General features: G+C 41.0%; 1 protein-coding gene across 3 annotated transcripts in view; it reads right to left on the bottom strand.

Moving 5' to 3' along the window:
* Window positions 1–1,348: 1,348 nt before the first annotated feature.
* The window catches only part of PTDSS2 (phosphatidylserine synthase 2), a 72,621-nt gene continuing 46,372 nt past the window's right edge, over window positions 1,349–27,597 (bottom strand). The window contains exons 5-12 of one of the 3 annotated variants that reach the window (XM_075129294.1): window positions 25,272–25,406; window positions 22,338–22,388; window positions 19,248–19,361; window positions 17,282–17,400; window positions 15,227–15,341; window positions 12,314–12,459; window positions 6,582–6,640; window positions 1,349–3,883 (exon numbers count right to left, since the gene is read on the bottom strand). In XM_075129294.1, coding sequence (XP_074985395.1) covers window positions 3,855–3,883; window positions 6,582–6,640; window positions 12,314–12,459; window positions 15,227–15,341; window positions 17,282–17,400; window positions 19,248–19,361; window positions 22,338–22,388; window positions 25,272–25,406 — 768 coding nt within the window. In that variant the 3' untranslated portion in view covers window positions 1,349–3,854. Of the gene's footprint in view, window positions 3,884–6,581; window positions 6,768–11,322; window positions 11,612–12,313; window positions 12,460–15,226; window positions 15,342–17,281; window positions 17,401–19,247; window positions 19,362–22,337; window positions 22,389–25,271; window positions 25,407–27,597 lie in introns of those variants that run through there. The other 2 variants (XM_048853833.2, XR_007357191.2) reach the window with 2 other exon arrangements.

Genomic DNA, 27,597 nt, shown 5'->3' with positions numbered 1-27,597 from the left:
CTAGTTATGCCTGTATTGCGTGAATAATTTGACTAAAGCATACCTTCCAGAAAGGAACCCAAGTCTTGATTTGAAGGATTTGAGAAATGGAGAATCCACCAGTCCCACCGTTAATCATGCTCACCGTTAAAAGCTTCAGGTGCTATGTGAAGGTGTCTATGAGCCTTCTGACAGAATTCAGTGGCTGGAACCCTGGGAAAGAGGGAAATATTGGGCACTGAACCGCTGAGGGGAAACCACAGTGAGAATGGAGGTGTCAAAAGATCTTTAAGAGCTGTGGAGTTCCAACAGCCCCATGTTGAGAAGCCAAAAGCCAGCAATGAGAACGCTGGCAGATGGTACCTCTAGAGGAAGCTGTCTGGCTATTTGTGAAACGTCAAACCTTGCAGAGTCCCAGAGGTAGCTAGTCCACATAGATGTGGTCTGGGGGGAGGAGAAGCAGCCCCCATACCTCTATTTTTCTAGTTGTGAATAGGAGTCTTGGCAGTACTATCAGGTAGCCACCATCTCCCAGCTAGCACGTGACTCAACAACACTAACATGGGCTGAACATGTTTTTCGCACCCACCCAATCTTGCTGTTATTTACACTGCATTCTTTCCCTTCTGGAGACAGCAGCTCAACCTAGATATCTAATTTCCAGGACAAATCTCAGTGCATTATTAGACCAGGAAAAACGCAGGTTCTCAGAAAGCTAATAGAGTTGTACAAGGGACCATCAGACTAAGGTGAGAAGATATGGGATAAAACAGGGATGTACAAGGCAGAGGAGGTAGATACTTTCCCTTCATATCTCCATAGAGGCAAACAACCTTCCTTATTTCATGTCCCACTTACCTTTAGTGGACTTCTCAGTAGGGCCTAGCAGCTCTCCTTCTCTCCACATACCAGCTCCTTTGAAATCTTGCATGCTTTTACGGCATAGCCCTTAGACAGTGGTGCATGGAAGCATACATTATAAGGGACTCCTAAAAACAAGTAAGACTTCAATGGCCAGAGCTCACCAGCAATGCAAAACATCCCCACAAGGGAAGCAATAAGAACATGACATAATTTTAGTAAGTTTAGAATAACCCAAGTTGTTTCACTTTATGATTAAGATCTTTTAATTCAGAGCCATTTCATTCAAAGTTCGTTACCTTTTAGGGAAGGGGAGGGGACTGCCACATGGAAATGTGGCCGTGAACATCTGGACAAATTTGTTACACTAATGGCCACTTGTCCAAAATCCCGTTACATGTAGTGGCAATCTAATGGTGCTTTCTGCTCATAGGAATGCACAAGATGGCCTATTAGCCATGCAACTCCATACCTACCATAGGTAGTGTGAAAGTAAACCACAGACAGGTTGTACCCAAGAATACACCAGCAAATATTTTATTTGTTCAGTTATCCTGCCTGCAACTTTAAAAGCTCCATGTTGAAGTGAACGTAGATAGACACAAATTAGTGTTTTGTCTAGTACACCAGCTTTGGAATTAGGAAGTGGGCATTTTCCATAATTCCTTCAAATTTGCATATCAGAGTCCGGGGGGGGGGGGTAAAATGCCAAGTTCTCCCCATTCCACCTGCAAGAATCATGAAACCAAAATGGGAATGTTTACGCACCCAAAGACAAGTCAGAAAAGGGACAATGGTGTGAACTAGCACAAACAGTGAATGAAAAGATACACATCTGAGTCTTGCTCAGCTGGGACCACATTAGCACATGTACATGAGTACTACCTACTAACAGTCAGTCAACAGTTGATAAGACTGGTATGAATAAATGTGAATGTGTAAAATTAATACTTGGGGGTGGAAAAAGGTTTAAAAATAAATGATTTGCTCAACTCCGCCTCTGTCCATTTAAGGATTTGTTAACGTCTAGTTACACAGCCATAGCATTCATCACCACGTTACAGCAGATAAATCCTAAAGCTTAACAGCAGCTGTTTAATGGCTCACATTAGCACAATCAAGGGAAAAGCCTCATATGACCCCTCAGACTGATCAACCTCCCCTCAATTTACTGATCATCATCATCATGAAGGGAAGCCACCATACTCCATTGACCCTGCCTCCTTTGCCCTGAAATTCTGCTTCATTTGTCGAGCTTTTTAGGTGCACTCATACTGTAAAATTTTTAATTCTACTCTGTTGCACGTTGTTTAAAAGTATTGTGTCACTGTCAACACAGGAGAGACACGGATTTCGCTTACCATTCAAGTATACGCCCAAAATGGGTCAAAGAGTTGTGCTTTGCTGCAGCCAGCAGCTTTGGCTTGTGAGTCTCCAGCTACCGTTGAAAGTTTGGGGTAAAGCGATTTGGAAATTCTGAGCTTCTACTCTGTTTTCGTATTTATATTATTTTCTTCTGTATAAATAAGCTTCTCTCAAAAGTAGTGTATATGATTAATAGCCAGATAAGACCGCTGCATTTTTAGAAAAAGTTAGTTAAAGTTGGTTAAAGTTTTCAGTCTGTTACAGTACAAGGGCCTGCATCTAGGACAATATGGGACAAGTTTATGTTCTACTGCAGCCACTACGTTCTAGGAGCAGTGACATTAGAAATAAACACCAGTTCTCCAATTTTGTTACGAGACACAGTCACTGGCAAGAATGCTAGCTAGCCTGGACAGCAGGTTCTCTCTCATTACTCAGGATAGGGCTACAAGTGATCAAGTCAACCCTATTCTTTCATCAGCTAGGACAGCAAAGCGTTTAGTGTCTGTTTATTGTGCAAGTGGCCGGCAGAATGTACATTTTCCAGTTGGTTTACGGTTGCTAAAAGCCGAGACCTAGCACTGGGAGGAATAGGACAACTCTGAAGGGTGGCAGAACTTGACCTGCCTTCAAAGCCGAAGCAAAGAATGCAGCGGTCTTGGCAAGCAAAGAAAAATAATGCTGTAAGTATAAGGCAAATAACTTAAGACCTTGATGGAATTAACTTCCAGTTTTCTGTTTGTAATACTTAACCTCCATTGCCTAATGGAGTAAACTTTCTGATCTAAACTTCGATTATGTTGAGAGATGACCTGGATAAAAATGAACCAAAAAGGAGAGGTTTTCTGAATAATCAGTGCTATGATGTACTATGAAACAGTCATAGGTTGCATCCTGGTAATGCAAATCAGCTTTGAGAAAGGCAGCAAACCCCAGCATTATAGGGGATGTAACAATTGTGTGCTGTATTATATGCTGTGCAAGTTACGCAATTTGTTCACACGCTCCAGTCACATCACTAAGTTTATCTTGCTGCAGTTCTGTCCCTGAACTTCTGCTAATAGGTGGATGAAACCAACATTACATATATTACTTCACAGCTCAAGGTAGTTTCAGCAGAAATACAAAATTGTTCAGTGCCATGTATATTTAGTCCATAAAATGGGTGTTCCTAATGGCCTACCAAACAGTGTCAAAACTGATATATCATGGGTCACTGGAAATAGGATCACTGGATTCCCTTTGCATTGAAATTTAAAACTCCCCATAATCGTTGATTTTGCAAGGAACAGACATTTATAAAAACACACACACGCAAAGATCCTTTCTTTCAGTAGTGTAGGTTCTGACTTCTGTCTATTGTAGTCTTTCTCCAGCTTTGACTAGAAGGGGGTCATAGTGACATCTTTTCCCAGGAGATTTTCAGACGTGGGTAAACAATGAAAGTTTTCTAGGTAGAAGAAGGTTGAGAGTCAAGTCAAACAAGCTGACTTTCATAGGTTGCTCTCTTAGCCCTTAGTCTGTTGCTTGAGTTCAAAGTTTTCTTTCCCTCAGTTTGTTCCCATTTTGTTCATCTGGTACTGGAGAATGTCCATCACCATTGCTTAAGCATTTGTCCTTTTCATATTTGTGCTCTTGCTGTTGTCGTCTTATCTCCTTACACCGCAAGGTAATGTCACTAAAAACAAAACAAGACTGTTAGTACTGACTTAAACAAGCATTCCGTTTAGATTTACAATAAAAACAATTGGACAAATATATCCTGGTGTCATGATGACAGGGATAATTTGGTTCATTCTGATTAATGCTACAGCACTAAGTTTGTACGGGCTTCCTTTATCCTATAAGGAAGGGTACAGATTCAGTTGATGAAAAAAGTTTATTTACATTTAGTGCTAGTACTTACAAATAGTTACCACCATGTCCAGAAGTATAATGAACACAGGCTGAATTCTGCACAAGTGTAGCGGGGAAGCTGCCATGCAGGACCTGATTCATAGGCTGGTCTCATTCCTTTGACCACACCCATTGACTGAGTATAGACAAGGAAGGCACATCTTCTATTTCTTCACACAGAGGTGCTGTCTCACTTGAGTAGTGTCCAAACTGAGCATGCATATTTAGATTGTGTGTCAGGAAACTAGGGAAAACTCTCAACCTGGATAACAGCAAAGTAGCACACTTTAACAACTAAGGGTGTGAGTGTCACAGAAGTCATGGATTCCGTGACCTTCCGTGACCTCCGTGACTTCTGCACCAACCAGTGTTGGTTCAAGGGCTGCCCAGCTCAGGCAGCCCCTGGGCCAGCAGCAGCAGTTTGGGTGTGTGGGAGGGGGCTCAGGGCTGGGGGGGCACTTAACTTGGGGTGGGGGGGCTTCCTGGCTCCCACAGGCATGGCCCTGCAGGTGCCAGGGAGAGGGGCCATGCGTGGCAGCCTCCATGCCGCCCATGTCCGCAGGCCCCGCCCCCCAGCTCCCATTGGCTGCAATTCCCGGCCAATGGGAGCTGTGGCAGCTGGCACTTGTGGCAGGAGCAGCAGAACCCAGCAGGGGTCCACATCAGTCTCCCCACCCTACCCCCGCAGCACCAGCAGGGTCCCAGGTCAGCATCTGCAGCGCCCCCAGAACGCCTTCAGCCCCAGGCCCATGTTTTAGTCATAGTGGTATTTTTAGTAAAAGCGATGGACAGGTCACAGGCCCATGATGGACAGGTCACGGGCCTGTGAATTTTTGTTTACTGCCCATGACCTGTCCATGACTTTTACTAAAAATACCAGTGACTAAAATGTAGCCTTACTTATAACGCACATTTACCTTTGGTCCTCTCACCCTTGGTCTATTTAACTCTTTGACCTTTGTTACCATCTTCATTTCCCCTGACTATAGAGCACTATACCAGGAGGGCAGTTGGACTTATGCACCTTCAGCTGTTTATTTCCCAAGTGACAATACTAGGGCTAGTCCCATGGAGAAAATACATGCCATGCATTTGTCCCCAGACAACATGCAGGAAAACTGTTTGCCAGGCACACATAGTAATGCTTCCTATTTGGCTGCCGGAAGTGCTTGTGAACTAGTCTCTCTTCTGTATTAAGATATTTTAGCGGGAGAAGAGAATTCCTGCTCCTGTGGTAGATGCTCAGGGAAGTGCACATCACGCTCACAAGCAGTTCAGCTTGGGTTACCTTCTGCACTCTAGTGAGAGCGATGTAACCTTTTGAAAGGGGCCCTGCCATCTAGGCAAGTGGCCAAGAGCATATAAAATCAATAGATCATGTATATGCACCTGCTGTGGTTGTCAAAGATATATGTTTGTCATCTTGGAAATGTTACATCTCCCACCCACCATCTCTACAACAACTACATTCCCACTATGTTACATACAATATATTTTGCAACTGTTGCATTTTTGTACACGCAGTCAGGGTAAATATCTTGCGTATTAACTACTGGAGTTTTTCATCCAGATTGAGATTGTACTTTTAAACTAATCCCCTACTTTCAGTAGTTTATTCAGAAATTTTCTCAAATTATTTTTGGGCTGAAATTTCCAGTGGTTGGTCACCATACAGCATTATTAATTATTATTATGAAGCTGCATAAAAATCATGAGCCATTTTTGCATTTTGATGAGGGCCTTATCACTTAGATTTCAGACAATATTTGCACTCTGATCATTCAAATGAGGCTTTGAAAATAATTCCAGTTTGGCATGTATGTAGCCTTAAAAGACATTAGTGTCAGAAAGTAACTTTAGAAACAGAGCTAGATGGTCTAAAAATATAGGCCAGAATTTTCAAAAGTCACCAGTGAATTTGGTGCCCAACTTGAGAAAAGTCTTCATGAGGCCTGATTTTCAGGGAGGGTTACTCAGTACTTTCTGAAAACTGGTCTTCTTTAAAAGGGGTCTCAAACTGGGCACCCAAAATCCCTAATGACTTGTGACAGCTGTGGCCATGGCATACTGAGCATCTGATGTATACAGTTGGTCTTCCCTTCAAAAGTATACACCGTGTGAGGGTCACCGACTAGCTTTCAGATTTCTGGTTAAGTTCTTTAAAACAAGTAGTTATAAATTGGTTGTCAGGATTCTGGTTACATTTATATTTAAATTATACTAAACAGAGTCAAGCATTGTGGATATTGTGTGTCGAAGACTACCTAATCTAGTCTCCCAAACAGACTTTATATTGTATACCTGCAGTAGGCTGTTTGTGAGATGCGTTTCCCCTGGAAACTCGAAATTCTATAGGGTTTTTAAAAGATACACTTTGAAAGTTTTTGTTCCACAATAAGCTACTGTTCACATGGGCTGGCTAAGCCTGGCCTTGGCGTACCGGTGCTCATTGGAATCTGAGCTCTATCACCTTTGCTTACCGAATGAAAAAGCGCCATATTGTCCAGGTGAGCACAAGTATGATTCCAAGGATCCAGCACTGGGTAATGTAGAAAGGAAGGGACAGCATTAGGGTGTAAGGGTCGTACTTCACAACAATCAGAAACTCTGTGACTGTGATAGCAGCAACTAGCCAGGCCTGTTGACCCAACTTCTTATTGAATTTCCTGAAACACAGACATTAAGCGATTAGTATTTTAGTAGCAAATGTACAATGGAAAATACCTTTATAAAAATAAGAGGGAGGATAGGAATACATATTTCATCTTTACCCAATTGCGTGAATGTCTACGCTTAACCATTACTATGGATGTACGGACATACTACAGATTGGCATGCCAAAGTATTTTCCCTCTAACGCTGAATACTTTGTCCTCCCCTACAGCCCATTTCAGAGATCCTGAGAACACGTTACATGAATTAATCCTCCATATCTTTGTAAGGTAGGCAAGTACCTCCATTTCAATAGATCTGTGAACAGGCAAAAAGCAATTACCTGACCAAGTCAAGATTATAGACAGTCGATGGTGAAAGTGGGGTTATAAGAGAGGAACTCTGACTTCCAGATCTTCTATGAACACTAAGCCACAATCCACACTGTGTTACATACAGTACTTAATGCCTTTAAGTAACTATGTGATTTAACTATATTCTGAGCCCTATTATCTTCCAAACAAAAGCTACCCAATTAGTCCTATCTGACCATCTCTTAAGGGACTTAAAAGCAAGATGCTTAATATCAGAAAATAAGACACTGGAAGAGGCAAGGGAGCTACAATGCTTTTGGTGGCATAACTATCTACAAGCATAAACATTCTCAGTATTTAATCTCCCCTTGAATTAGTCCTTATAAAGTACCAGGAAAGCAAAAGGGGCATTGCAACACTGTGTACGTTTGAAGTAATCAGGGACACTCAAACTAAACCCTACTAAAACTCAAGATTGTAAGCAAACCCTCTGAATACTTACAAGGAGAAGCCAAGGCAATAAGTCTGCTAGGGTATGTCTACAGTGCAATTAAAATCCTGCAGCTCGCCTGTGACTCAGGCTGAAGTAGCTTGGGCTAAGGGGCTGTTTAACTGCGGCTTTAACTTTGGGCTCCAGGGGCAGCCTGAGTTTTGGGACCTCCCACCTCACAGTTTACATGCCCATGAGGAACAAATTTCAGAAAACCTGTTAAAAAATTAGATCTCTAACAATAAAAAGCCATTTGACTCAAATCAAACTATGCCAAGTACCATGCTTTGGAAGGCAGATGCCCACACTTCACCTAGCTCAGCCAACAATTCTCTGTATTCACTTTCTACTGTATACATTCTTTCAAAAACAACTGTGGGATTACTATCTATCTGTATTACCATAGAGCCTAGAAGCCCTAGTCAAGGACCAGGACCCCCACTCTGCTAGGCACTGTACAAATGAAACAAAAAGATAGTCCCTGGTTTATATGACAGCTACCGACACTGCCACTACATTTTTCTAGGCACCCTCCTCTTCCCTCCCACCTCTCACAGCTAATCGTCAAGCCTTCTACCAGCAGCTCCTGTCTCTAAATTAAAGTTTGTCGGTTTTCTACAACACAAAATCAAAACAAAAATTTCACTAACCGAAGCATTAATACAGATGACTGAATTTTACTGTTGACACCTTCCCACTCTGTCTCTTTGGTAAAAAGACAAGGCAAACCATACGAAGAATCCAGCGTTTTTCTTCATTCATCATGAAGAGGAGAGCTGTTTCCTCTGATAGCCTCTCACACTTTTACTTATTTCTCCTTCATTCTGTGCTCACTCGCCAACATGCTCCCTCCCTTTGCCCAGCCCTCCCCTGGTCTTCCATTCTGAGTGCATCCCAAGCCGCTACGTGAAACGCAGCAGGGGAGATGGTGCCTTCTACTGCCTCCCCCATTGCAGAACTGCATGACACAGCCCAGGAACACATCCACTCAATCAAATACACATTTTTCTTAAGCATGTGGTCCTTGAGAGCCACGTGTTTGACACCATCGCTCTATCTCAAGTTAGACAGAATGGTCTGGGTATTCTGGGGAAAACAAAATAGGGTACATGGAGCACAAATTGCTGTCTGATGCAGATGGAGTCAGAGAGACATACTCCAAATTAAAAAAGCCTCCTGGCTCTAGAACAAGGGACCTTTGGAGCCACAGTACAAAGTATTATTCGATGTGACTAGGATTAAATAAGCTAAAATGGAAATATAGATTGACAAATGGGGAGAGAGAGAAACCAAAAGTATTTCAAAAACCTTGTTTTGACCTACACCTATTGAGGAGAGTAGGCCAGCAAAGCAGAAAGCTAGCTATTTTCAAGTGCCTTGATTATAAAGCCATTCCTTGAGGAACGCTGCTTGTGGGAGAACTAAGGAAGGAGAATTAAGAGTACCAGGTGACCATTGATGAAAGGGCCATACTCAGACTGAGAATGTTGAAGGAACACAAGCTAGTTACGTGCTCTTCGTTTGGGAAAGAATTTTAAAGGGAAGTTGTTAGGATATAGATATTCAGATCTGTCTGTAAAGGCCTATACTCTAAGAATTTAGGTGTATTCTTATCACTTGGCTAGTTATAGAAGTATAAAAGAAAGAATCAAAATCACTGTCTGCCAGTGTAAGGGCCTTCTCTTACTGTGACAGTCTGAGGACCTGTTCTTAGGCTAAGGCCTTTGGCTAAGCAACAGAGGCAGCCATAAGCTGGGAAGCGAACGGTCACATCTTCACATTCCAAACTAGTCACATTGAAATAAGGTGCTATTGGGCTGTTAGGAATACAATCCTATCCTGATCGTGCCTATCACCTCCAGAGAAAGGGAAGTGCCTAGAAAATGTAAAAGAAAACTTAGTTTGATAGCATCCTGTCTGGCAAGAACTCACTTATCAATAGCTGGGATGTGAAATCCACACTTCTGTATTGTTTTGTCATTATAGTTCCCACTTTGCTATTGTTTGTCTGTATAATCTGTCTGGTTCTGTGATTGTTCCTGTCTGCTGTATAATTAATTTTGCTGGGTGTAAACTAATTAAGGTGGTGGGATGTAATTGGGTACATAATCATGTTACAATATGTTAGGATTGGTTAGTTAAATTTCAGGAACATGAGCAGAACTCAAGTTTTACTATATAGTCTGCAGTCAATCAGGAAGTAGGGGGGTGGGGGTGGGCATGCGGGTGGGGGAAATGGGAACAGGGAATGGGGCTGGGGAAATTGGAATCATGTTTGGCTAAGGGCAGGAATGGTAACAGGGACACAGGTGTAAGGCTCTGTGGTGTCAGAGCTGGGAAGGAGGATACTAAGGAAGGAAACTGGAATGATGCTTGCTGGAAGTTCACCCCAATAAACATCGAATTGTTTGCACCTTTGGACTTCGGGTATTGTTGCTCTCTGTTCATGCGAGAAGGACCAGGGAAGTGAGTGGGTGAAGGAATAGCCCCCTAACAGAAGTCACTCTTCCGCTCAAGGCCCAAGTATAAAGCCCATGGCCTTATTCCAGGCTTTCTGAAAAAGGCTTGACACCAGAAACAGGAAGATACAGAGAGAGTGTAACTCCAGATGCCATGCACCTAGTAGTTAAGTCCACTGCACCAGAGGATTCTTTCAGGAAGAATCCTCCTGGATTCAGAGCTTTTCTGCTCTTAACTGTGGGAACACACCAATTTTGATGGGACAAGTGGAATATCAGAATGACAAAAGCCTCACAGCACCAAAACTGTAAGTCTCACGGCCCATTAATGTAAATTTTAGATGCTCTATGAGGAGGACCAGAAAGTTCTAACCACTCTGGATCTAAAATGGTTGAAAAGACTATAAATGACCCTGAATCAGGAGAGAAGATAATGTCTTAGTTTAGAGCTTCATTGCTTCCTATACTGAATACTGTAGGACTACAGAAGCTGGTTAAATCTTTGGCTGTCTCTGCAACAGTTTTATCACCCAGGAATAAGGCATCCTGACTCTGATTCAGGCAACAGGTGGTGAATGGAATATCCTAGGTTTTATCCCTTTTTAAAAAGAGTTGAGAGGCCACAGCAGCTTTCAAATGGAACAGACTGGATGTGTTTCGAGTGTACCTAGGGAGTAAGTTTGCAGCACAACCTGCTCTTCACCAATAGCTTCCTCTTACAATTCAAAATTGGAAGAGTCCATCAATAGGGTTCTTGACTCAAGGTGATTTGGAGTGGTACAAACACCAAGACAGGTGGTGAAAAAAAGGAGTAGAATGTCATCCATCTCTCATGTGAGGGTATGGGAAGCACGAAGGAACTACAATCAGACCAAGCAGACAGAGGATATCAATGAGATACCAGTGGCATTAGATTCACAGCCTTCCATAAAGAACCTATGGAAGTTAGGTCTGCTGATGAATCAGAAAAACTGAATCTCAAATGTGCTGATGGCAGTCACCTTACCTACCAAGAGAAACAAAAAAGGTAGCTAATGATGGTGGTGGTGACATGGTACTTGGGTTGAGTTTGTCTGGTCACTAGATGAATTCCTCATTTTTGTGACTCAATTTGCTAAAAGAATGCTGATTCAGCATGTTGCCAATGAGAGACTAGTGACTGATGATTCTCAAGTCTCAATGTTATGCCATGTGGTTGAACAGAGGGCAAAGGAGTTGCTTTTTCAACCCAAACACAGGGACCAGATGATGGGGTGTGCTGCTAAGGAGAGGAGCTCACCAATAAGAGGTAGAGACCATCTCTTACCTTCAAAATGGGAGGCATGTCCCAAACCAGTAAATCCAACACCAGAGGGCAGGGGACCACCTGTTACTGCTGAATGTCCTTAAATCCAACTAAATAATCGGGGTTGACCCTTCTTTCCAGTACTGTGAGTCAAAGCCTTGCAAGTGAAACTGATCTTCGGAGTGTTGAAACCCTAACTTCTCAACACAGACACTTTTTGTGTTGGTCAGTGACAGACAATGAGCATCCCTTGCAGCCAGAGGTAGGGTCAACCTTAAGAAGCGTGGTCAGCCAATCTGTGACATTACCACTGTAAATTAACAGAAAAACTGAACTTGAGAACTAAGCAGTCTCAGAACTTACAATCTGCAGAAACAATAAAAGCAGCAAGAACAAATACGATGCTGAAATAGGAGCAATCTGACAGGTAACTAGTACATGCACTGTTGTGGGGGAGGGGAGTCTTTGACCTAAAATGCATCACTAGAGGGTCCTCTGATTTGCAAGATGGTGCCGCAAAAGCTCCAGAGGACCAGAAAAGTGTTGGAAAATAGCTCAAGAAAGAAGCACCTTTAAGAAAAAGGGTTTAGGGCTGGACCATGCAGTCCTTAGAAGCTAAGTCTAAGGACTGTAGCACCAGGCTTGTAAATGTGAAAGTGGAGTTCAGTGCTGCCTCGCACAAACAAAAAAAGTGTTCCAGGTAATGAAAATGTTCTATAAACATTTGAAAAGAATATGGTAACTTTTTGTTCAAGAAAAACTGAAATTTAATACTGCGTATGTAAAATGGTCTATACGGACACCTGTTATCTAGCACACGTAGCCTACAAGAGGGGATATGTTTAACACTCAAGGTAAACAGTGGAAAACAAAGCATGTGCTCAGAGCTGAAGGCTTCTTTGCCCCAAAAGACTGATCCACTTCTATGGTACTTGCATCAAGAAGCTGCAGCAAGGCTAAAAAGAAAGCAATTGAAGCTTGACATTGCACCAAAAAAAAAGGACTGGCTTACGGGTCATCCATGAAGTCGTAGATCTCCCTCATGCCCACACCTCCAACATTGACAAAGAAGACAAGTCGTAACAAGACCAAGCAGTGTTCGGGTGGCATCCACAGGACAAACTTCAAGTAAAATGTGTTCAGCTCTGCCAGTAAAAACTGAGAAAAAAAAGGGACATTTTAATAAATTAATTTAAAAAGGTTCAGTGAGTAAAGCCTGGACCACCCCCACCCCCATATTTATTCCTAAAATAGAGAATTGTACTCAGACTTGTACAGAGAGGGCCCCACAAGGAGCAACTAGAAAACATGCCTATCTGCTTGGCATTATGCAGAGCTACCTTCCAGTCACATCTTGAAGTACTGTTGAAAATGCCAGGCAATTACAGTTATACTTAATATCCAGATTAGGGGTGAAATCTGGGCTCCACTATGGAGGACTATGGCAAAACTCCCATTGACTTCAACAGGGCCAGGACATCGCTCTAGAATTTGGGAGCCTATTAAAGCTAATGGGGGTTGTAGGCCCAGATGAGCATCCCAAAATTAATATCAAGAATGGTCTGAGGGAGCAGGGGAACAAGCCTCCTCTTCCTGGGAGTTCTTACATATGGCTCATGCGGGGAATAGGGGTGGAGGTTTTGCCAGAAGCAGAGGGACCAAGGAGATGTTCAAGAAGCACTAGCACTTCCTGCCCTCTTCACTCAGCTAACTTCCTGCAGTTCATCATAATCACGCATAGTGCTTCCTTTACCACCTTCTCCTGCGTGCTCTCGCTCTCTCTCACACACACACGCGTGCGCGTGCCCCCGAGATAACGCCCCACCTGGACCCTTCCGATCTCAGCAGCACTGACTCAGTCAGCAGGTCTTTATAGTCTCAGTCCCCATGCCTTCTCTAAAGGGCTGCCAGAAGTAAAGGAGTCCAAAGGAAAGTGGGGATACAGGATTCCTCGGCTTCCTTTGCTCTCCCATTCCATGGACAAGACTTGGTTAAAGCTTGAGCTAAAGTTATTGCCACTGTTCCAGAACATCCTACTCCGTGCCACCGCTCATGCTATGCCCTCCATCAAGATATGAGGACCTGTCACGTGCCATAAGAACATTAAAGGGTTCTGTGGGGGGCTGCATGGAAATGATTACAGTATTTTTAAAAAACCAAATGTTCTTGTACAGCACATGGTGAGGCACCAATGAAGTGTGGCAGTAACTGTAACTATTTTTAACCAAGTTTACCTGGTGATTTATATAGTTTTAGAACTATCACTAATGAATCCTAAAAGCATAAATGCTGTTCTTCCAATGGCCACTGAAGAAGCTGATTATAGATGCACATAAAATACCAGGAAACAAAAGCAACAGATCCTGTTTTGGGCACTAATTACACAAGTGTCACTGACAAGGTCTCACTGAGCAGCAGTAGTTAAATATTTACTTAAGAACGAGTTTGTAGATGAACTGAAGTTTAAAGTGACAGAAAGAACCCCTACAGGGGGATCCACTTCAGTTATGGTTATTATGGTAGACTGAGTTGAAGGATGTTTCTTGCTTCAAAAATTATATATAATGAAAAATATTAGCAAGTAATGATTAAATCTGAGGTATATCTGCTAGATGAAGCATCACAAATCAGATGCAAACCATTTTTGTCAAGAGAATCACTATGACTTGAGTTTGCCCCAGGCTAACATGAACTTGACAGCTTCTTCAGGTTTAGCAATAGGCACAGCCAACTAACGGTTGGCTCTTTTTATTGTGCATGAAAGTTACTTTCATATTGGGTGCCAGACCTCTTTATAGATATGCAGAATGTTTTATTAATAGTGGCGTTTACTTCAACTCCCATAAAAAAATTGTATCAATCTGAGCAAATCCATTGTGGCAAATGAATCTAACATACAAAACGAATTTTATATAACAGAAAGTTTGGTGGTCTGAATTTTTATTCAAATTGACTATCATCTATGTGTTTGCAAAGTGCCTAACGTATGTTGTAGGTGCTCCCACAAATTGTTAATTACAGGTAATACATTACTTGCTCCAAAAGGACAGTTTCACAAACCTGCCATTTGTCTTCTCCAATAAAAGAGTAAATTTAGAATACATAACAATCTAAGATGCCCCACAAAGCAAATTGGATTAGAAAAATTTGCTAGGCAACCCTTAAAATAAAAATGCCATCAGATTTTCACAGCAATCATTCATCCTCTGCTAATTTACAAAGTGATTACGCAGCTGTTAGAACAATCTGCTTATCAAATGTACAGATTATATATATATAGTATCATGTAAATAATACAGTCCAATATCTAGAGAAAGCATCAAAAGCATTTCAGTCTGCTGCGTTTTTGCATTTCTCCACTTACTCTGGATATGTGACTATTCTGGGATAGCTATATAAATACATTTAAGTCATGCTGGAGAACAGAGCCAGACAAAACAGAGTCCAGTATGAACATCAAATTGTTTAGTTACCTTATCTTTTCTTTGATATTTTAGTTAGATAGGCCTGAGCCAAAACACTGTGCTCTAGATCCATAGTGCCCAGAGCCTGAAGTGCTGAGCTCTAAGGTTCTGGTTTGAAGCTATCTCCAGTTTTAATTTGATAATACTCCCCTGGAAGTGGGGAACAAAAGGGATATTTTCATATGAAGTCTGCATTTTGGGCAGCACACTTTATTAATTTAATCATGCTTAGCATGCATGTTAAACTACTTAGAATTGAAGTACATCACTCAGTAATCAAGATTAAAAATATTTTTGAAAAATCAATTTACAGACAGGAATATAGACAGTCCCAATTCCAGGGTGTCACACACAGTATGGCTAGGATTGGCAGAAATAAAAAACAAAATTACCATTAACATATTTATGAGTGCTGCAAACAAGTCATTTTATCAGTTAAGTTTAAAAAGAAGTTTCCTTACTACAAAGATGATGCCACAAACTGCTAGCCATCTGCGCAGGCTGGATGCTGGCTTCCACTCAAATTTGACCCAGCTATAGGGTGTGAACTGGAAAGCAATTCTCTTTATTTTACCTCTGAAAAAAAGTCACCACACATCACTCTTACACCAGTTTTAAGGAACAGAAAATATCCAATCTTTACAAACACATTTTAAAAATTTTTAAATCAGGCATCAGTTCAAGCCACCAAACTTTTCTGCACTGAGCTAGGGGCCCTCTATTTCCCCTGTATTAAACCCACCTTTATATGAAAGCTGCAGTGAGTCACCGTACTCTAATTTAAAAACCTGTTAAACAGCATATCAACTAAATTTTTACAAAACTAACTTTACAGAGACATTGCACTAAGTAGATAGGTCCTATCCTAGGTGTCATCTAGTAAGAGCAGTCTCCACAAACCTAATTCAGAACTAGCAGCGCATGGCATTACAGCATAACTATTATCAAAGGACATTTTTAAAACTTAGGAGTTGAAGAAATAATGGTATAACTCTACTGAAGCTTTGAATGTTCTTGACCGGATCACTCATAAGTAGGTTAGAGTACACCCTTGCTCACAAAATATTTTCTATACAGAGCGGAGGCATTCTACAGTTCCTGTCTGTATTTATTTTAGGTTAATCTATAAACGTGTCTGGTTTCCACACAACTCTGCCATTTCTAGATTTCACAGTCAATGTGGAAGACGCCATTGCAGGAGGATGTATTTTCAGAAATGCAATCACTACATGAAACAAAGTTCACATTAATATTTAACTCAGCATCAGTGGTCAGAAAATAACCCACTAGTTATTGCATAGGCTTCAATCTTCACCCAATACACTTTTCGGTTACAGAACCACAATGTCCTTTAACTGCCCAAATTTCACAATCATATGTGCACAGATTTTAATGAAATACGAGTCTCAGAACAAGCAGCACGATCTTCCACCACCATTTCAGTTCTGGAACTCTTGGTATTACGGGCACTTAAACTTGCTTCTACAGCAGATGGTTATGTAGCCAAAAAGGCCAGTTTTACTACCAAACTCTGATCACTGATGAGAAAATGGCACCCTCACACGCGGTCAGAAAAACTGGAAACAAAAAAGATGCTAGTATAGTGTCCATTATTTTGTTGCATTTAATAAGTCAGACTTCCTAAATTATCTAGTCCCTACCTCGTGTCTTTTCCATACCCCAGACTTGAAACTACAGCTCTCTCCAGCTGTTCATTTACAGATATGATAATCAGAATAATTTCACTTAAGACACCAGGGACATGATGAAAACTCTTTCTCTGTTAATATAGGCTGAAGCTCTGAGACTCACATCTGTGGGGCTGCGATTCAACTTGTCCCCAACGCTGCTTAAAGAGTTCTAAATGCCAGCCTAACTCAAGCAACTGAAAACAAGGAGGTAAGCACAGAGCAGCACCCACCAGTAAGTTTCAAGAATGCTGGCATCAGAGCTCAAGTTACAAGACATCCCTTTTAGAGGCTGACAGAGGCTGAAGACATGCTAAGTTGCCATATAGCTTTTATTGTTGTCTCAAGATAAAGCTGGTTCTTAATAGGAGCCGGAGTCCGATAGTATTTTAACCTGCTGCCTACTCAGGAAAATCAGATTAAGCAACTGCTGCTCCATTACAAAACCCAAAAGAACAAGTTGGCTCTTTCATGACATAAGTCTGTTTCATCACACAGGCCCTTACATATTTCCAACATAAGCCTCAGTAATGCTAATAAGGCAAACAGAGCAAAAGCTCCCCTTCACACAGAAGTGAGCAGGTTTCCTTAAGATGTCCCTTTAAAACCCAGAGTGTGTTAGCTTAACAAAGTCATACAAAATTCTCAATATCAGGTTTATTTACAAAATTAAATTACAGATTCTTGTTTTGAGCATACAAATTGAAGCCTTTAATCAAATAAAGCTTCACCTATGATTCAGTATTTTAGTATATTTGAAGTAAAATCCCCAAACTCATTTGAGTTCTGCTACTTTTGGTTACGGAAAATTTTTCTAAAGTGGCATACTTGTACGTAGGAATGTTCCAAAGTCCTTGCCATTTATACGTTTTCAAAGAAAGCCATCCCAAAGTCTTCATTCCACAATAAATCCCAAATCCATTGCATAGGATTACATCCATTATCCACTGAAAAGGAAAAAAAAAGGTATTTAAGCAGCAGAACTACAAAACTGAAGCTTAATGGTCTAGTGAAGGCTAGAAAATGTAAATACTATATACTTTTATGTGCAGGTACATGTTTTCATGCAAAAGGAACTATAGCTAGTTCATCCTATATTAAGATTCTCTGGACACCTGCCTCATACTTCCTGAAAGTCTAGCTGCCCCAATATGCATTTGATGGACACCAGATTTTTAAACAGAGGGATGAGTTTCTTCTTGATATATCAGTCCTATTATAGTAAACTGATCTCCCACTGCTCATTATGGTTGTGGCTCCACACACCCTGTCTCTGGTGGGAACGTCTTAAAGCACACCAAATAAAGAGTATTACCAGGTTGTGTTGCACTGGGATTTTGCTGTGCCTGGTATTTAAGGTGTTTCTTGATCTTGAGCCTGTCATTCCCTACATATCCAGCTGGATAATGTGTCTCCAGGTTCAGGATGTAAAGTTCATGGGAGACCTGAATTTCTCCCATGCCCTCTATTTCCTGTTCAGCATTAATTCCCGAGAAGAGTCTCAGAGCTGGGAATATTGGCTGCTTTTTTAATTCAAAACGTGATAGCATCTCTCAAAGTTGCTCACTACGTTAGTTCTACAATGACAGCTTCCAATACTGCTATCTATTGATCAAATAGATATTTTCTTTGTTTTCTTTAGGAATGTGTTTAAAAAGATAAAGCAAACATTAAAAAATGTTACAGCTTTAACAATAAGAAAGTACTTTTTCCTAGAGTTGACATTACATAAAAAATTAATTTATACAAAAAAAATTATAGATAAATAGCATCACGTCTAGGGAAGCTTGTTGCAAACTTTGAACACTTGCGTCTGATGGCATCATGCAGAAGATGAAGTCACACTTCAAACTGTATGGCCCATGTTGTGAAGGTAGCCAGACTAGATTATAGTAGTGCCGTCTGGCCTTAAAAATCTAAGTGTTAAGTATCCTAAGACATCTAAGGCTACAATAGATACACTAAACTCCAAGATTTTGGTTTTGTCTAACTTGAGACATTGCATGCTCCCATCTGCACTACAAGACCAAACTATTTAAATGGCATTGTGGATGACTTTCTAATTTGAACTCCCAACAAATAGAAGGGACCTAGTTAAGACAGATTTAATTTACTGTACAGTAGCAATGTCTTTAAAAAAGCACCTATGTTTGTTGTCAGATGAATAGAGTCAAAATGGGTTTTCATAAAAGATTCAAAATACACCCCCCCAAAAAAAAGAAGACAGATTGAACACAAGTTGCACATTTGAAACTGATAAAAAAACCACACACTACATTCAAGGCTGTAATTTTCTCTGTGTTCCTCAATCTTCAAATATTGTGATTTATACTGTCTTCAGAAAGACATATCCAAACATCTGTACACTGAGTATAGATTAGTGTGGAAGGTACAACATATGCAGGAACAGAGAGAAATATGGACGGACATCTAATTGTGTACTATAGGGCTACCATTCCACAGAACAGATGTATGTCAGTAAAGGTATTTATACATCCACTGATAGTTGGGCAATCATAAAACAAGGGAAGGGTTTTGTACTAAGCAACAAATACACATTTTTAATCTGTTAAAAAAAGGGGGAAGTAGGCACTGAGCTAAAACTCAATCACCTCCATGTGCATATACAACTGAACAGATTTACATCTGATAGATAGCACATGAATGCTCATCAGCTACATCAATCCTGTACCATAGCACAGTGTCACTACAGTTAGATGTCTATTTGGGCCATAGATAGATCAGATAATCAAGTTGATTTCAGCATTTAAGATATACAGAATGCAGTACATACATGATCCCACCAACATTCACTGAAGTTTGGAAGCTGATGTTCCAGACTATACTCCAGAAATTCAAACATTACACTGATGATCATACACATCCACCAGTCCCGAATCATTAGCGTCTGAAGAAAGAAAGGGAGGGAAATTTATCTTGGAGAATATCTTGCAAAGAATAAAAGCAAACAAGCAGGATACAGTAACAGAAGGAAATACAAGTCAAATGCAGGAGTCTATTACTATGTGCCTCTGCTACCAGGTGAAGGTGGCAGTAGCCAGCAGTGTTTTGGGGCTGCTCAGGAAAGGCTCTTCCAGCTTGCTTAATGCAATTCTCAAAGCAGCCAACTGCCCTCAAATCAGCAATAGAGCTGTGTTCACTCAAACTCACATCACATCTCCAAGTAAGCCTGCATAGGAAGCATTAAGTGGAAATTTCCTATAAGATCCAGGTACATATTTTAGGCTAAACCTCTCAGTGACACACTTAACTCAGGTTTCTGAGTAACAGCCGTGTTAGTCTGTATTCGCAAAAAGGAGAAAAGGAGTACTTGTGGCACCTTAGAGACTAACCAATTTATTTGAGCATGAGCTTTCGTGAGCTTAACTCAGTGGGTGCTGTTCTGATCCTGCTTCACACATCTGAACAGCACTCCCACTCCTCACCTATCAGGAGGGGCTGGAAAAGGAAACTGCAGGTATAGATTTTTCATGTGTAAAAAAACAAAACCATCCCAATCAGTGATTTACTCAAAAGGAGCCAACAATACAGAGTGTAGTTGGGACTGGGCAGACACTAGAGTGATCTCTTCCCAAACAGTTCCTTTTAGGATTGAAGATGGACTGGCACTGTCTTGCAAGGTGTAGCGGTAAAAATGCAGCAGGTTTGTAAGCAGCATTCTTACAGCATTAGAAATAGCAAGATCAGGAGCATGAGCATGGACAGACGGACCGTACTGCTGTAGCTCCTGGAGAGGAATATTCATACGGATGGGTGGTTGTAAACGTATCATTATTTGGATACCGGGAGGAGTGTAGCATAGATCTCACTCTCCCAGCAGTCAGAAGGTGAGGATATAAATCCGTCCCCCTCCCCCCATCCAGCCAAAAGGGGGGAGAGCTGCCTATGTGCAGCAGCCAGGAAAGGAGAAAGAAGTGCCCCTCCTTTACTGCCAGCAGCTAAAGATTGAACTTCTCACATGGCTGGGGTTCCCACAGCTTTCTTTCTACTAGTACAGCACCTGCCCAGCAATAGATTAGTGTTAGACCTGGGACACAGTTTTACTACAGAGAAAAAGGCACAGTCCTGAGGTGGAAGAGTAAGGGCAATCATAGCCAGTCACATTTCTGCCCCCCCTATTTAAAACATGCTTTCCTCAAACCTGCTACATATGGAAGACTATGAACTATATCACCTAAATATACACATACCTTTTGTTAGATAACAGCATTTAGAGCTATATTAACATTTAATCTCAGGCAGTTAAGTTGTGCTTTAATTCTATATTTAATGTGATCAGCTACACTGACTGAAACCTGGCAAAGCCAATAAGAAGCAGACATCTTTTAAATATGTTTATGCTGATAATGTGCAACCAATATCTATCCTGGGATCACACCGATGATGAAATAAAAGATCCACATAAGTAAAGTACTGACAAGTAAGACCCTTAATTTTTCCGTGTTTTTCATGGGGAGTCAGGGTGCTGAACAGGTCAGAGTTTGTTTTAATTATTCAAGTCACAAGCAAAACTGAAAACAGAATGCGCTCACTTTTGCATTCAAGTAGTATGAAAGATAAAAAGTTAAAGTGGCGTAGGAAATGTTTTAATGACTACGGAGGAATACAAGAGGCATATTTATTTTGCTATACAGTACACAAATCTCTGCTTTGTTGTGCACCTAGGTGATCGAATCTGGCTCATCTGTTTTAAGAGATGGGACAAACAAACAGTTGGACAGGAAGCACATCATCAAATAAACCTCTCTGTAGAGGACATTCTCCCACATGACCCCGATACAGGCTATACTCTTCTTCACCTGGAGCAAATCTAATAGCTTGATTTAAGAGAGATCCAAGTCCTGTATCCTACCCCAACTTCCTTTAGTTCCTACAAAAACCTTGTTTTACTAGTTGTGCTATGTCTTTTCACCCAGTCCCTCATTTTTCTAGGAAATCACACTCTGCCTAAGTTTTGGTCAAATTTGTTTTTATAGAGAAAATATTATTACATGAATGCAACAGAATTCGCATTCTGAGAATTGTCTCTCTATATCCAGGAGTATCAGACTAACAGAAGTACTCCTCTGATATCCCACATATGCTTCAAAACAAAGCCTTATATAGGTTAGCAAGCTCTTTTCTATTCAATGTCAAGCCTTGCATTTTTGAATGGGGAGTGGAAGTAAAATGAAAACAGTGATTTATCTTACAATTCAAGTTTAACGTTCCCTGAATTACGTTGTTCAAGAGAGGACATAGAATAAGAGATCAACAAGGGATGCAAGGTAAAGTAAAACTTGTTAGTAAATTCACTTGAACAGAGGATAGTCACATTTAGACCTAAATGTTTAGTAACTGACATACAGCGCATGTTCTGCTATAGACAAATTCAGCTGGCATTTCTTCCATGATTGGTACATGCATGACTAAGACACTGCCCCTTTATAGTATTTTTAAGTTATGAACTAGAAGCTATCTGGAAAGTGTGAAGTGCTTAGCCTGTAACTTCACCACAGCCTGTACTGCACATTATCTTTTCCACAGTCTATGTTAAGATCACTCAAGCATTCAGGATGCTTGGAAAACAAAGGACTTTGCTTTTGCATATTCTTTGTTTTATCCATCTGACCTTAATATGAATCATCTCTGTGGAAGCAGAAGCTTGTTAGTGGAATGTTATTTAGAAAAGAAATTAAACAACCTACTACGGTCAGAAAAAAATAAGTTATTATTATGCAAACACTTATTTAAACTAGTTCATGGATGACTGCCTAATATAATTGATTCTGAACACTGGTAACGTTGAAACAGAAGCAGTCAAGCTTTGAAAGCAGAAGAGCACTAATGAAAATATCTGAACATAGAGGGGACTGATTCTTACTTTTAGGTACCAGCCAAGGAAGTGAGCAGGAACAAATCCATCCAGTTTGTCCTATAAACCAAGCAGAGATGTTAGGTTATTTGTTATACAGAAGATCAATATTTAATTTTCAAGGCCTGCATTTCTATCTAGGTAATATAGAAGTGGAACTTAATCTTTTCAACTGCCTTAGCTGCTATTTGAAATATATGCAAATTCCATATGCCTCTCTGTACCCATGAAGTATTGCAAACACTCAGGTAATGTGATCTAAAGCTAAATTAGAAACTTCAAGCAGGGACAGGAGGGGGGAACAGGGACTAAGACAGCTTGTAGAGGTACAGGCAAAAGCCAGGGGTCAGTATGCGGGGAAACCAGCAGAAGAGTCTGTGCTCACCAGAGCATGCTCCCCTCAGGAGCCTGGAACAAAACCCATGTTTCCCAAGCTCACCATTTCTCTGCTGTCAGCAAACAGATATAAAATCCATGGGTAAAAGGGGTCTCTCGTCCCCTTCTAGTGTTCGTGCACCTGCAGTATAACTTGCTATTACCATCAGTTACTCCATTAGCTCAAGTTTCAGAGGAACAGCCGTGTTAGTCTGTATTCGCAAAAAGAAAAGGAGTACTTGTGGCACCTTAGAGACTAACCAATTTATTTGAGCATGAGCTTTCGTGAGCCACAGCTCACTTCATCAGATGTTTACCGTGGAAACTGCAGCAGACTTTATATACACACAGAAATCATGAAACAATACCTCCTCCCACCCCACTGTCCTGCTGGTAATAGCTTATCTAAAGTGATCAACAGGTGGGCCATTTCCAGCACAAATCCAGGTTTTCTCACCCTCCACCCCCCCACACAAATTCACTCTCCTGCTGGTGCTAGCCCATCCAAAGTGACAACTCTTTACATAATCAAGTCGGGCTATTTCCTGCATAGATCAAGGTTTTCTCACATCCCCCCCACCCCCATACACACACAAACTCACTCTCCTGCTGGTAATAGCTCATCTAAACTGACCACTCTCCAGGTTTAAATCCAAGTTAAACCAGAACATCTGGGGGGGGGGGGGGTAGGAAAAAACAAGAGGAAACAGGCTACCTTGCATAATGACTTAGCCACTCCCAGTCTCTATTTAAGCCTAAATTAATAGTATCCAATTTGCAAATGAATTCCAATTCAGCAGTTTCTCGCTGGAGTCTGGATTTGAAGTTTTTTTGTTTTAAGATAGCGACCTTCATGTCTGTGATTGCGTGACCAGAGAGATTGAAGTGTTCTCCGACTGGTTTATGAATGTTATAATTCTTGACATCTGATTTGTGTCCATTTATTCTTTTACGTAGAGACTGTCCAGTTTGACCAATGTACATGGCAGAGGGGCATTGCTGGCACATGATGGCATATATCACATTGGTGGATGTGCAGGTGAACGAGCCTCTGATAGTGTGGCTGATGTTATTAGGCCCTGTGATGGTGTCCCCTGAATAGATATGTGGGCACAATTGGCAACGGGCTTTGTTGCAAGGATAAGTTCCTGGGTTAGTGGTTCTGTTGTGTGGTATGTGGTTGTTGGTGAGTATTTGCTTCAGGTTGCGGGGCTGTCTGTAGGCAAGGACTGGCCTGTCTCCCAAGACTTGTGAGAGTGTTGGGTCATCCTTTAGGATAGGTTGTAGATCCTTAATAATGCGTTGGAGGGGTTTTAGTTGGGGGCTGAAGGTGACCGATAGTGGCGTTCTGTTATTTTCTTTGTTAGGCCTGTCCTGTAGTAGGTAACTTCTGGGAACTCTTCTGGCTCTATCAATCTGTTTCTTTACTTCTGCAGGTGGGTATTGTAGTTGTAAGAAAGCTTGACAGAGATCTTGTAGGTGTTTGTCTCTGTCTGAGGGGTTGGAGCAAATGCGGTTGTATCGCAGAGCTTGGCTGTAGACGATGGATCGTGTGGTGTGGTCAGGGTGAAAGCTGGAGGCATGCAGGTAGGAATAGCGGTCAGTAGGTTTCCGGTATAGGGTGGTGTTTATGTGGCCATTGTTTATTAGCACTGTAGTGTCCAGGAAGTGGATCTCTTGTGTGGACTGGACCAGGCTGAGGTTGGTGGTGGGATGGAAATTGTTGAAATCATGGTGGAATTCCTCAAGGGCTTCTTTTCCATGGGTCCAGATGATGAAGATGTCATCAATATAGCGCAAGTAGAGTAGGGGCTTTAGGGGACGAGAGCTGAGGAAGCGTTGTTCTAAATCAGCCATAAAAATGTTGGCATACTGTGGGGCCATGCGGGTACCCATAGCAGTGCCGCTGATCTGAAGGTATACATTGTCCCCAAATGTGAAATAGTTATGGGTAAGCTCAAGTGGCAGAGGAGCACGAAGCGGATCTAAAGGTTCCAACCTTGTCCACTGCACAGCCACCAAAACAGCTTGGAGATCAGTGTACATAACTAACACCAATTCCTATGGTTTCAGATTTTATGCCTCTGGCTTGCGGACCTGGGAACAAAGTTCATATGGCTTCTTGAATCTCAGGTGAAGATACAAAAGCGTGCAATTTATGGATCACTCAGTAGCATGTAAACAGCATTTAAACTTTTAGTCTTCTGTAAAAAGGAGCTAAATATGCTACTGTTAAGTGTAAACAGAAGCTAACTCTAGTAGGACCAGAGGAATGGGTATGGATTTACATCAATACTTTGAACAAGCAGCTAAATAATTTACCTCTGCTCCAAAAGTAGTTAATTTGGTGACAAAGAGATGCATATCTTGACCTGATTAATACTAAACATCAAGAGAGAAAAGGAAAACGGTGGGTAAGAGTCTAAAACTAAAGAAAAGGCATAAATGGATTACGGATTCAGCAATGAAACATATATGGAAGACAGCACATAGTGTGATCAAATAGGCAACATTTCACACAAACATTAAGGCTCACTGGCCAAGAGCTTTTTCATTTCAATTTCTTACCCAGACGTTGTGAAATGGATCCGTCTTATTGCCTGGATCGTAAATAAGGCAGTTCCCACCATAGTCTCTTTCTGGCAAGGCAACTCCTAAATTTGGATCAATGTATTTCATGAACTGTCTGCCATCGTGTACAGTCTGCAGAATTAACACATCCGTCTGTTAGCAGTGGATAGTTAACAGGCAGGAAAATCTGAAGCGTTGCTAACTAGTGATTCCCTATCTTTCATGATTTTTACATTTATGTTGCAGAATACCTCAAACATGTAGTCAAACCTCCTTAAATGAAGGTTGAACGGTTATTAATTTATATTCCTGACTCTCATGACCTCCAGTACTAGGTGCTGAAGCTGATTCAAATGACTAGTCAAGACTGTATTAAGGTACAATCCTACAGTCTAGGCTAGGAAAACCAGAGACAGATTTGACTGAATTTACTAAAGAGCTTCTATGCAGCAATTTAAACAAACAAAACCAAAGCCTACAAGGCTCATAATTGAAGAGTTGAGGCATAACCCACCCTCTTTCCTTTTCCAATCACCTCAGTGGAGCAATCAACAACCACCAAACCATACCAGTTCATTCTTCAGGGGCTACAATGTCTATTGTCCTCATATAGACTGTTCATTTTGGTTTTGTTTTCCTAGGACAGGAAACATCCAGCAGCATTTCAACCTAGCTACAGCCCATACATCTGCCAACTAAATGCATGCTAAAAATCAGCAGATTTAAAACACAGATTAAACATACAAAGAGGAGTGGTCATGCACGAATGTTTACTTCAGTTACAGAAAGAGCAGGATCAAACTAAATTCTGTGGTTAGAGTTTACTAGAAGTGCTCATCAAATAAATACAATTTTGTTTTCAAATTAAGATCAGACTAGTATCATGAACAAAAGGACTTAAGAAACTAAAGGAGAGTCTTCAGCAGAAAGATTAATTCATGTATCAAACAACCCCCATCACATGTAACTAATTTGCTGAAGAACAAATATTTCCTAATGGAATCACAAACGTTGTCATAGCCAATGCTTTACACTAGCAGCAACATGATAAATGGGGTAGTGTTTGTTCTGACTGGCTAATGATCAGACAAGTAGGAATCAAACCAGCAAAGTGTAACGGGGGGGAAAGAAAATCAAATCTGTGTAACCAAAGTCAGTAACATGTCAAAACAAAGTAGTCAACTTGCACTAATTTCACATTAACCACAAAGATGTGTTACACAAATGAGCTTGTATCGGCTTTTAGGAGAGTCGGTAATATTGATCTATAGAGAACAGACTAAGGCCAAGAAAAATGTATGTTCAAATATTTACAAGATAAATATTTGGTTTATAATTGAAGGATTGGTCAATAGCTAGTAAACATGTCTTTTGCCATTAGTGGCTGAGCAGGCCTAGAAGATGGCAGGGCACAACCAGAGGAAGGAAAAGCAATTATAAACAAACTGCTATCCAAAACAGAAGAACTACAGCAGTATAGCTCAGCAAATTAAATCAAATTGAAGTAATCAAATATTGACAGCACGTTGCAACAATGCTGTCTGGAAAATGTAAGATAACCAGCATGGTGGGGACATAAGAATGAATGGGGACTGACCACTCAGGGATACAAACTACTTAAAAAGGAACAAAAGGAGAAAGGTAAATTTGTCCATGATGTAAAAGGCTCAAGACCCCAACACAAGGGGGCAGACACCTTGTAAGAGACACGAAAGAATGAATTTAGTTAAGATCTAGTAATCAAGTGTCATGTAAACACAGGCAGAAACATTAAGCGTGACACAGTGGACTGGTTCAGTGGGTACTAGTACAAATCTGTTTGGACAAGCCAGTAGAGGTAAGAATTACTGATTGCTCTCTTGCTCCTAAGGCTTCTGCCACTGACTTTTGGGGAGGCAATCAGGCTGAATGAGAGGGAGTGCTATTTGAAGCAGTATGGACCCAGAGGAAACTTTAAATGAACTTCAAAAGTTTCACTAAACATTTAGATCTTGTTTGCAAAGCAGGCATCATGGTCTAATGGAAAGAGAAGATGGGAGCCAAAAACTCCTGAATTCTATGCCCAGTTTTGCCAATAATTCACTGTCACCATGATCAAATCCTTTAACTTTACCTGATTTTCCCCTCCACTGTGGAAGCCTGTGAAATAGAGCTGTTTATCTACATCATAGCAGTGTTGATAATTAATGTTTTTATATTTTCAAAAGAGTTGTACTTGAGATAAATATTACTAAGATTTCAAGATGAGAAAAAGTCTCTAGTTGTGAAGTGCAATTAATTCAGCATTTAATACCCTAATAGCCTGCAAAATAAGAACCGTAGA

The sequence above is a fragment of the Caretta caretta genome, chromosome 6, assembly GCF_965140235.1.
Source record: "Caretta caretta isolate rCarCar2 chromosome 6, rCarCar1.hap1, whole genome shotgun sequence".
NCBI lineage: Eukaryota > Metazoa > Chordata > Testudines > Cheloniidae > Caretta > Caretta caretta.
Note: the sequence above shows the minus strand (reverse complement) of the source record. Positions and strands in the feature narration are given on the sequence as shown.